The 12464-nt window shown below is 35.6% G+C and overlaps 1 protein-coding gene across 3 annotated transcripts in view; it reads right to left on the bottom strand.

Moving 5' to 3' along the window:
- Window positions 1-1023: 1023 nt before the first annotated feature.
- Window positions 1024-12464, bottom strand: part of GAB1 (GRB2 associated binding protein 1) — a 61881-nt gene continuing 50440 nt past the window's right edge. For 2 of the 3 annotated variants that reach the window (XM_072405868.1, XM_072405871.1), the window contains exons 7-11: window positions 11911-12000; window positions 11364-11451; window positions 10169-10289; window positions 9247-9366; window positions 1024-8759 (exon numbers count right to left, since the gene is read on the bottom strand). In XM_072405868.1, coding sequence (XP_072261969.1) covers window positions 8601-8759; window positions 9247-9366; window positions 10169-10289; window positions 11364-11451; window positions 11911-12000 — 578 coding nt within the window. In that variant the 3' untranslated portion in view covers window positions 1024-8600. The remainder of the gene's footprint in view (window positions 8760-9246; window positions 9367-10168; window positions 10290-11363; window positions 11452-11910; window positions 12001-12464) is intronic. The other variant, XM_072405869.1, reaches the window with a different exon arrangement.

The following is a 12464-nucleotide window of genomic DNA, read 5'->3' as shown; positions in this document are numbered from 1 at the left end:
TTGTTAGCATTACGAATCTGGAAAGAATCTAATGTGGAAAGCTGTGGCCGTAGGTACCTCCAGGCTACCTAGTCCAAAAAAAAAAAAAAAAAATGGAGCTAATAAAAGTTGGCAGGTCTGTGCTTAAACTCCTGTTTAAATAATGAAGTTAAAAAAAAAATAATAAAGAGTCATGATGGTAGTGTAAGCCCAGCCACCTGGTCTGCAGATCTTTGTGTCTAATCCTCTTGCAATATAAACTAAAGGTAAGTTTTCCTGTCCTTCAGTGAATGAGAAGGAAATATGTATGGGGTCATTGCTAATTAATACTTTTAAATGTAGCAATTAAAGTAATTGGGGTTAATTAACATTGGAATATAGGCAGTTCACTTAGCAAAGTGAATAAACAACTTTCAAGGGAAATTTCAGTTAGCTTAGTGGATGTGATGAAGCTCTGGTCTCTTCAGCCATTCTACTAGGTAAAGTGAAATATCCCTTGGTAATAATGGTGATAATTCACTTTGCCAAGTGAATAACCTTTATCACTTTAGAAAATAAACATTCAATATTTTAGAGAGGATTCAAAGTCAGTATAAATGCCCATGCAAAAAACTCTTCTGGTGGAGCTGAGCATAGCAGATTACATTATATCCCCCCCAACAGATTCTTAAAATTAAACTTGTGTTATAAAAAGCATAGGGGCCTCTCTTAGGTAAAAGGCATCATAGGGTACCTGTACACATTTCTATTCTCTCTTTTTGGTGTCTCAAGTCTGCTTGTATAGGTACCAGGTACCACCTATCTCGTTACTGATCAGCATTATGATTAACTTCACTAGACAGTAGAAATGCACAAATTCTCAGTTTACTGTTGTCCTCCAAAGATGAGAGTTCATGCTGACATGCAAACAATATGCCAGTTTACCATCTTTAGACCATTCGAAAGATTCCACAGCCCTGTGTTTTTACCACAATGTTCACTGTAAGCATAAACACAAATAATTTGTATAAAAATTGACATTATATGTAAGAAACAAATACAAGGTAGAAGAAAGACTTGTTTATTTATAGTTTTTTTAGGGAAAAAGTAATGTATGTTAGCGCCCTCACTGATGTCAGTGACAACATTTAGTACCCATTTCATCCCAATATAAACAATAAAACAACTATAATGTTTATATGCATGGACAAATATATTCAAAACTAATGGATAGAAGATAGAAAAAAAAAGAAAAAAATACTTTAAGTACCAGATTTGTAAGGAAGCATCATTCATCTTAGCAGACCTGACAACATGAATGTTCCAAACTTGCTACATGGAAACTACCGGCCTGTTTCAGCAGGATGTACCTAAGTGATGTTGGCATATCCTAGTAATATTATGTTACCTAACTCCTGGGTGACCTCTCTAAATGTTAGATTTCTGGCTGTTTTACTGACCAAGTATGCAGATTTGATGTAGTTAACATCACTCCTATGGGAAATATAAAAATCTAGCATTTTAAGCAGACAGACAGATTTATCTCAGAACATCCTCTTGATAGATAATCAGTCATAATACAGCATGCACAATGCATACTACTTTTTTTTTTATTCAGGCTTCAATCATTATACTCATGGGATTGCGTATATGAATACCTGACACAGCAGTTTAGGTACCAAAAGGTTATTTGAAGTCTAACCTTACTTTCTCACATTTTCTGTATTAAAAGTCTTATGGGCTCTTTAATTTTACATTTAACCATTAGAACCTAGAAGATAGTGTATAAGGCAGCTGCCATTATATATATATATATATATATATATATTTTTACCTTCCCTGGTTTCTCTTTTCAACATAATGAAACTGGTTCATACCTTCCTGTTTACATTACATACCTTATATTAGAATTGGAAAAGATGGCTGCAGATGTACTTAAATAGTCTTCCCCCTAGGTAAAGCCCACATATGAGACAGAGCCCCTGTGATAAACTGAAATTCATTGAATGACAGTAAAGGTGCGTACACACTTCCAATTTTTATCGTTCCAATCGAACCACGATCGATTGGGCAAAAAATCGTTCGTAAAAAAGTAACCAACGACGCCGACGAACGAGGAAACTTGTTGGAAACGAACGACCGGACCGGCGGATCGGACGACGATCGTTGAACATCGTTCGTGTGTACGGTCGTTCGTTGATCGTCCATGGGCTGAGCATGCGTAATGAACGAAAGTTCGCTCACTTCCTGTGGTGCACGTAACTTCCTGTATCGTTCAAACGATCGTATCTATTGTGTGTACAATATCTACGAACGATCGTGTCGTTATCTGTATGTGCAAGATCAGTGCTATACGATCGTTCGTAGATATCGTGCAGGATCGTTCGTCGTTCGTTTTCCAACGATAATAATTGGAAGTGTGTACGTAGCTTAAGACTGGGGAGAAAATGTTTACATATAAAATGTTGGATGTCCTCCAGCTAGGAAAAGAAGCAAGTAAGCAATTTCATTACATAATAGGAGCTTGTACGTTTGGCTAAGAATGGCGGTTTATGTTATAAGTGAACACTTCTCAGTTTTATCTCCTTAGTCTCTGACAATGATCCAGGTGTTGACACTACTGTGTAGATTATTTTCGGTATTTTTGTTTTAAAACACCACAAATTATAACATCTGCATACTTTGATCATTCTGCAATACAAAATGGTTTTATTGAAATAAGAATTTGTTCTTTTTAGGCTCCTGTGCAGCATTTTTGCATATGAAATGATGCCCCATAGCTGACATTTCTAAATCTTTCCAGTCCTTTATCTCATCTCCTGCACATGGGCTGCCTTAATTCATTTTACCAGAAATTCCTATGCAGTTTGTTAACTTGCTGAATGGAATTTCTTTGGGCCAGACCTGCTAAGGGATTAGGTCAGTAACTGGGAACATTTTAGAGTGCCTGCACAATATTTAATGGTATTCTTATTATGTTTCCCTTTTTTTTTCAAACAGAACCTAAACAATGTTAGAGGTTTGATCATTTGCTGCCAAATTCCCCTCTAACTATTCTGTATCCACTAGGATACTTTTTTTCCCAGGAGAGGGTGTGTTTAGGGTTATTTTATCTTTTTATGTTGAAAATTGTTCAATATGGAGAAATATTAGATAGAAAAAAAGACTGCTCAAGCCTGCTTAACAAAGGTCAATGAAGAGCTAGAGGTCAAGCGTGGGTGTGTGTATGTGTGAAGAATAAGTGCACTTATCCATGTAGTAGTAATAATAAAGGCCTATATATTACTTGCTTCTCACATGAAACACACTCCTTTAGTCCTTGGCCATAACCTGGCTATTTAAGTGCTTCATGCATCTCTAGGTATAGCTTAGGTATGAATTATGCATTCAAAAATTACATCAAGCAAAAGCTTGGCTTTAGTTTTCCAGCATTCTTCAAAATCTCCTCAAACAATCTCTTTTTCTTTTAATAAATATGGAAACAATCCTTTCTAAGAGAACAGAAAAAAGTAAATTTGGGGAAAAGTATATTAGCATATGGTGATTTACAAACATTTTAAAGGCAGATTACTTACTCTAAAAGCTTTCCTGTATGTTGCCTAAACCAAAAAAACGGAATACAATATATTCATAAAGCACAGTCAGATATAATTTTGTCTGAAGGAATAACCTATAGACACCAAATATCAAGATTATTTAAGGCAGATCAATAAAGGACCGATTCTGATTTGTTACTACAGGTTACTACACTTTGCTTTAATGAATAAACCCAGATATAGTTGATAAGAACACAAAATAGCATCCTTCACAAAGTTTTATAAAGGGGACACATTAGACTGATATTACCCATTACAAAAAGAGGAAAAAAAAATGTAGTGATGGGGCAACACATGTACATGTTATGTTCATGTAATTTCCAACAAACATTACAAAGGCAAATGCTTTTACATTGACATGAGATTATACATGAACACAAGTCAGATAATGTGCATGCTTTTAACAGTAGTATTTTGTTCTTTAGTAAAAGGTATAAAGAATTCTTGTAACTTGTTACCAATTCAAAAACAACATGCCATAATAGGAAATATGTTAGGGGAGGTAAACAATGCTTGTGTTTAAAGCTTTTAAAACTAAAAGGCACAACAGTAGTATGGTTCTCAATATTTTAAATGATTTAATAAAAAAAAAAATACTGGACTGCTTACCACATATATAAATGTGTTGGAACATGCAAGGAATAGGCCAATTAACTTGCCTGAAGACCATTCATGACAGTCATGCACAATGCTCGCTTACCAACCAATACCTTCAAATTAAACTTTTTTTAGAGAAGGTTGTATTTTTAAATAATTCATTCAAAATATAATAGATACAATGAGAACTAAGAAACGGGGCTTAGGTATGATAATATATATATATATAAAAATCGATTGATAAAGATGCATATCCCAAAACAACCATCAAGAACATCTAGTGATTATTGGAGGACACTTTTCATTTAGGAAGGGAGTGGAGTTTTTGTAGGATGATGGTGACCAAATCCCCCCATAGACTTTAAATTCTAGAATTCTTTTCATATTTAATCATGGTGGCATCTACACATCCCATTACTGAGGTATACTGACCAGTTCTATATTCTCTATAATTGGGTAAAAAATGGTGCAGTGTTTAAAAATGGATTGTGGTTAACAGTCGCTCAGACTAAATTAACAGCAGTCTTTTAAACAGACAGATCCTAAAAAGCTATCTGTAAATGGGGGATTTGCTGGAAGTTATAGGTTAAAAAACCTTATCGTACAAAAATATTGTCTTTTATTATTCTTATGTACTTAAATAGACCATAATGGTTTGGGGTGAAATTGTATTTTTCCACTTTGAATTTTATTTTTAGGTATGCAAAGGTTTATACTAGTGCTTTTTTCATACACACTGAAGCAATAAATACCCATAACACTGGTTTACCAGAGCATTGTGGGTTTTCTACACACACAGCAGTACCTTCTACCCTAATTGTATTTGAACATAGCTCTTTAGTTCTGAAAACAGCCTGGTTTTCTGTCAAACAGTTAAATGCATGCAACAGAAAACATATTCATTAGAGTAAATCTTTTTATTTCACAAGTCTTTGTTCTTCTACATGCAGACCATGCAGGTTAGCAAGCGGTAGAGGGGTTGGGACAAACTGGAAGAGGTTGAATCGGCATTTGCAGGAACAGTTTTTTTGTTCATTTCTGGTTGAAGATATTTAACCATTTCACTGCCAGAGAAATTCCCACATGAGATGGACACCACAAAACAGAGCAGAAAGTCTGTAGAAAATAAAATTGCTAATTTTTGTGTCCCTCTACACAAGCAAATAAACATGAGATTGCATTGAATACATACAATAGTAAAAAAAAATCCTATTACCCAATATTGTTCATAAGTAGCACTTTAAATTCTTTACAGCCCACCAATTTAGAGTTTACTAATAAGTTGGTTGAAGCAACCTTGGCCACTAGCAGCTGTCATTTCTGAGGTCTGGAGAAGAGTGGAAGAGCTCTGGAAACATGGAGGACAACATCAACCTTCTTGTCACTTATAAGTGATCACTTCTACAGTATAGCAGGAAGATTGCTGGTAAAACACACTTATGTAAACTTGCAATAACCCTTTAAATCCCACAATTTCATTGGCAGTGACAGGGTTTAACCAGATGAGCAAACGATGAGTGTCATATGCCCTGCTGGCATTCTAGTTTGTCCCAATGTCTGTGTGGGGCATTTATGGGTGAAGAAATATATATAATATAATGTTCTAGCAAAAAAAAAACAAAAAACTTGAAATACAAGTGCCATCACAACTAGTATGACAAAGTAAAGGGACTTCAGAAAAACTTATCAGAGGGAAGTGCAATACAAGACAAGTATTGTAACTACATTTAGGTTTAGGTCTACAATTGTGTGGGTCATGAGATAGTGGGGAAAAAAATGAAATAAAAAAAAATGAAACAGGTGTTACATTGTGTGTAAAACAAGTTGCATAGAAAATTTAAATATAAATATAAGGCAAAGCAGGTGTTAAGTTAAAGTATGTCAATGTGTAGGGCACAATGGTGTCAAAAGACATTCTATATCTGGATATTCCAAACACAAATCACAGTATTGTGCTAGCACTAAAACGTGTATGGCAGCTTTCTTAATAAAATACAACAGCACTAGAATCATTAAAACCTCAACTGCTTAATGTTACTGTAAAGTCCTGATCAGTGTTATCAGCACAGACGTGCTTATAAAGTACCTGATTATTATTAGTCTACCTTCTGTATGATACACAAAAAAAAAAAAAATGCAGACACCATATGCAAGAAAAAAAAAATCTATAACAAAAAATAAAATCACTTGTCAGTGAAAATCTGACCCTGCAGAATTTTCACCATCTTGACAGGAAAACTATACCATTAAAAAAGTGACAAGCATAAACTGTTGGCCACCTCACAAGTTCATGTCATTGAACTGAAGCTGAAGATAATTCCAAGGAGATGCCGCTATTGGATAAATGAAACACTGACATTATCTTTGAAAGACCACAAACCAAATAAAGGCTATAATTTGTATTAAATAGCAAAACGTAACATTCAAAAATATATTTATTATGCTGAAGATCTTACCAGAATGACAATTTAAGGTGATGTGACTTCACTTGTATGTAATAACTGCCTGATATGGCCAAACTATAAAAATGAAAGCTTTAAGTTTTACTACTAAGTATTTAAAATTCCAAGTTCAAAGAATAATCTCTATTTAGAAAAACAATGCCAGTAAATTTAAATACAACGATAAAGCATTTTTTTTAACATTTGTACAAACGACTATAAACAGTACCATTAATGTTACTTTGAACGGAAATCAAGAAAATCTTCACAGCTGGTCTTTCACCTGACTGCACTATCTATTCTTGTGAATCCCAAACATGTCACACATGCAAAGCCAGAGCAAGCAGTGGCTTATTATTGCAATGTCTCTACTTGTGTAGATATCCAAACATTTGTTGTTAGCCTGAGCCAGTGTGCCCAGTGTTCAACCCAGAGTTGAGTGAGAAGAAATTCAACCCAGTTCAACACAGTTCAACCCAAGTTGGGTGAGAAGAAATTGTAGGCAGGTGGAAGCCCATCAATTGTGACTCAACTCTTCAGTAACCACCCAAAAATAGCCGGGCGGTTGCTGAAAAGTGCCGGTGATGCACACAGCTAAAAGGGGCTGGGGAGCACATTGAGTGTGCCTATAGACTGATAATGCACAAGCACTACACTTCCCTCCCACCCAACAAGATCACAACAGTCACCAACATGCTATCAGAAATGAACAGATTCATAAACTGCTGTGACATACCTGAGGAACAGATGGAATTTGTGGGCAGAAATGCATCAAATGATGGTGTCCAGAGGATCCAATTTATAGTCTTCTACACTCCATACAATGATTGACAGTTCAGTCTCAACATAACATGATAACAGAAGATGGGTATTGTCATCCTAAAAAATGTTGAATATATGAACAGGACATTTGTGTGGATGTTGTGTACAGGCCAACACATATTTACATGCCATGTAAAATGTTCATTTTAGATGTAAGATAAAACATCTATTAAAAACTGCCACTTAAGTGCATGTGTGTGTGTATCCATTAACACAAATATTCAAGAATGAATAAAAAGATGGCTAGTTAGAATAAAATGGGTGAAATCCATAAAAAAAATATATTTTCTGTCTCTTTCCACTTAATCTTAATTATACAGAACTTTAATTCATTATTTCCTAAGGAATTGTCCACGTCACTCAGTCTACCTAAACCAGTAAGTACAACTGAACTAGAAAGACGGAAAGTATTTACCTAGCGACTGATATCAGGGAAACAAATTGAAATATATTTTTAAATGTTACCAGTTTCAATGTAGTTAAAAAAAACAACCTGTATTGCAGGTTTTGTGGTCTTTTGGATACCAGACACCTAACCTCCACACCGCAATTTTGGGAAGGAGGAACACGTTTGTGTTAATAATATCTACTAATGTAATAATTACATAGGCCGTATAAAAAACCCATTTAAAAAATTAGCACATGGTTCTGCAAATTCAAAGGCCAGAGCGATACAATGAAGTCCGCAAAGAACATCCATTTCTGAAATCTAAAACATATTTCACACAAATGCACAAATTATTATAAAAAAAAAAGGAAGCATAAAAGTTATAATCAGAGAATACAATAATTACAATTCTGTGTTTTGGTAATCGTTGGCCATTGTTATGCTACCATGCACTGCAATGCATTTTTGGCCAATCTACCATGTTAAAATTCTTGAAGTTTTTAGTTGTATTAGTGTAGGACATAAAACTAAGAAGTTATCTGCGTTAATAGCAAAATGTGTTAGGAACAAGAACCATTGTTCGAACCACAAAAGTGCATTAAACATAGTAATACTACAAAACATGGCTAAATGTGTTAAAACAAATGGTCCTTGTTGGTTTCCCATGAAAAAAGTATTTACATTCTCATATGAGCGGTACAGTGCACTGATCAGTCTCTGTATCACCAATTCATGTGGAAAGTTCCTAGAGACAAGGTTTGGTTGTCGTGGTGGAAGAAGATTGTTCATGCTAGAATCTCATTTCACACTCTTGGTTGGGGTTTCAGATTCAGTTGACTGTCTTTCATCAGTCCATGCTTTCCTTGTATTTGTCAAAGCTAGGGTTTTCTCTTTGTCAACCACAACGTAATCCACCTTTTCCTCTGCCGCACTGCTCCCGGAGCCACTGCTCTTCTTCTGTAGTGTGGGGTAAAAAATAACTGATTTTAGCTTCTAGAACTTAACAGAATAAACTGCAACCTTTTAAGTGCATACAATGGAATATAAATTCTGTACAATAATACTGCAATAAAGTGTAAGCACAAGCCTTTAACATGTTTGTTTTTGACTCCTGTGAAAACAGCAAAAATAACTTTCCATTATCCATAAAACCACATGTTTACAGTCTGTGATGTAATCAAAAGGGTGCAAAATCACATGCCAAATAGGCAGACTAACTTCTGTATGTTACATATATTTCTTACTACAAAAGCAAGTTGGTTCTTCAACTTTTGAGGCATTTGTGGTACATAGCCCTAGTTTGATTCTTTGCCTTAATGTCAAATGTTAGTAAAGATTAGAAACGGAGTACTGAACCTTGTATGTATGGCTCTCAAACTCATGTAAAACTGAACAAGCATATGTACCATATAAGCACAGGTATTGGTTCCTAGAGGTCACTTACTTTTCTTGGAGGGGTTGATTTGCCAGAATCCAAATCTAGATCTAAATATTCCACCTGCTTGTCTCCTTTAGGCTTCACCATAGGGCTGTTTCCTCCATCAAGGCTGTTGCTTTCAAATATCTGGAATCATGAACAGCAATGAAATTACTAAGGGTATGTTAAAATTGCAGTTAACAGCTTTTTTTGTTGAAGTAGAATCTTGTTAGCCTGCCAGTCTTCAATTGAGCACATAGCAAGACTTTTACTGTTCGAGACTAACTACAACCTAAGTTTGGGTATTTGTTGTGATCTTTAAATTTTTAATATATTCAGCCACCCTATAGTCATATCCAGAGATTTAAGGGGCTGTGTGGACCAAACACATTGCACTGTTATGGTGACTTCTGTGTTATCAATAAAAAATGTATACAATTATGAAAACTTTGGAATTAAGTGATGATTCTGGAGTGTTTTTAATGTCAAAAGTTGTACACCAAGGGCTCTTTTTTTATAAAGCAGGGAATCGGACTATCCCGTGTGGGAATCTATTACTAACATTGAACCTGGAAGATTCCCATGAGCCCCAAGAGGTTAATCACTGAAAACTATCATTTTTAAAAGGGCATATTCAGACAAGGTAGGGTTTGTAATGCACCATATAGACTTGCTACTACTTCTGTCTCAAGGGGGGGGGGGAGAGATCCAAAATATTTTACCCTGCGGGTCTACCAAGTTGTGATGTGCTTTACACAAGTCATTAGCAGACATACACTATATATAGTGTATTGCACCTTTACTTATAAAACCAACATATTTGCAAACCTTTTCACACCTAAAAATTAGCTTGATACTTGATGAAGGCCATATACTAAGTTGGATTTATAAAGAAGAATGTGAGATTCACCAACTACAGAGTTGAATTACAAATACAATTGGTACATACTGGACCATCAGGGAGATTTGGATTCATTGGTACGTAGTTTTCTTCACTGTCTTGTGAGTCACTGCTGGAAGCTGTACTATGAACGGAGTCTGGTCTGGGAGGCATTGGGAACCTGGAGGAACTAATTAACAAGTTTATTTACAATTATTTGTGAAACTTCATAATCTTGTCACATTTATAAACTTACAAAGAATTTTGGTTTTAAAAAAGTTAACATTCTATTTACCTGGTAATATATTTTTCAATTTTATCTGACGTTCTGTGTAATTTTTTTTTTTTTTTTTTATGGCAAGAGAAAGGATCAGCCAGATCAGAGATTTATGTAATAATGAGTGCTTCAAGACAGCTAAATTACCAAAACTTTGCCTTTCCTAAGGCAATGCACACACGTCAGAGGATTCTCATCAGATGCTCACCTCAAGGTTGAGGTGTGTCCGACATTCATGGATCCATTTTGGAAGAGAAGATGAACAACCGCAATGAAAGTGAAAGGAGGAGAGTGCAGAGAGGTTCCGGTCGCTCGTTCTCCTCCCTCCCTTTCCCATTGAGCAGAATGGCGCTGTATGTACAGTGCTCGTTCATGCATTTTTCGGTCTTATGTCATTGGAAAGGATCGTGAAAGACAAAACTCTCAAGTGTGTACGCAGCAGAAGATTGATGGGGAGGTGTGTGGTGAGCTTCCTGCGGAGGTTTCAAAGACTTTTCACAACCTGTATAGAGCTGAGCAATGCCCCAAGACTATCTTGGTCTTAGTTTAAGTTTAATCAACACCACCTCTCTAACATAATAAGCATTTTGGGTATTGATGCATTGTGGTGTAGCACACCAACATTCCTCCAAAATGCATGGCAACAAAACTAGAAGAAAAAAAAAATGTGCAGGTACATTTTGTCTGTCTTCTCTGGTGTGTTCAATCCCATTTAAATAAATGGGCTCACCTAATAAAAGTGGGAGTGGGAATATTCCATAAGGAGAACTCCCTTTGTGTGTGTAGTCTTATAACACGCATGTGATATGGAAGAAATATGCTTGGCACCTTGTTTCAAGTTGTGAACCGAATGCAAAAATGTTTTGCATCCCTGCCCATTTGTCTTAACTAAATCATCCCTCTCATCTCTAAACCAAAAAAAAAAAAAAAAAATATAATAATAATTTTATAATTGTACCACTCATCACCATTTTTAATTACACTTACTCTCGTGTGAAGCTTCTGGTTACAGGGGATCGTACGGGTAATTCTACCCACTCAGGAACTGGCTTTATTTCCAGGGGTGCTGGCTTTACTACACAAAAAAGAAAAGGTACATTATGTAATAAACCAAAAATGAGCATGTGTACATTTCACACCTAATTTGTTCTTCTGTGTTAACCGCATTTGTTTCATTGTACTCACAACCCAAAGTCCACATTAAAAGCTTGCAAAGTGGTGTCATATTTTGTGTACATTACTACTAAAGTTTTTCTGTAACCATTTTGAAAAAACAAAATACATAAAAGGTAACCTAACATCTGACAACTTAAACAAAATACACGGAGCAGTATTTAAAACATCCAATAATAAAGTGTAAAATTAAGTGAAATATAATGCAAACCAGGTCTGTTATCTGTTAACCAAAACAACTGTTAGCCTTGGTTTATTGTATGAAAAAACAATTTTACAACAATGATGTTGATTTAAATGCCCCTGGAGAATCCAGAAAAATAAGTGTAAACAGGACATTGCTAAGATCTAAAATACATACCCTTTCTTCTTCTGGGAAATTCACCTATGGTTTGTGAATCTGTCCGTTCTAAACCATGGGGTTTAGTCCTTAAAATTTTAGGACTCTGACCTAATTGGTAAAAAGAAAACTCTTAATATGGTGTTTTTCTGAAATATAAATTAGGCAGTTACTAAAATGGAATTCTGCATCAAAAGCAGCGGAATCCAGGCAGCACAGCAGGGTTAATTTATTCAGCAAAAGCAACCCTGTCCAGAGACTTCACAGCTGAGCTGCACTCATGCTAACAGGGGAAGGGAAGCACCCAACTGAAAAGATAAAATGCCACATGCCAAAAGCTTGCCTGAAGCCAGCAAAACAGAAGGAGAATTAAAGGGATATCTAATTCTCCCAAATTGATCCCCAACATTGGGAACACAGTACTCACCTCTTCCAACTCATATAAGGCTTAACTTAAAGCTTGGATTTTTACAGAGCAGCTGCTTTTATGTCTTGGTAGAAGATGGTAGGTTGAATCACTTACTAGATTTTTTGGCTCGGTCACTCCAGCTGGATACTAACAGTAGCAATATCCT

This window comes from Pyxicephalus adspersus, chromosome 3 (assembly GCF_032062135.1).
Source record: "Pyxicephalus adspersus chromosome 3, UCB_Pads_2.0, whole genome shotgun sequence".
NCBI classification, from domain to species: domain Eukaryota; kingdom Metazoa; phylum Chordata; class Amphibia; order Anura; family Pyxicephalidae; genus Pyxicephalus; species Pyxicephalus adspersus.
The sequence above is the reverse complement of the archived record's forward strand: the minus strand, read 5'-3'. Positions and strand labels throughout refer to the sequence as shown.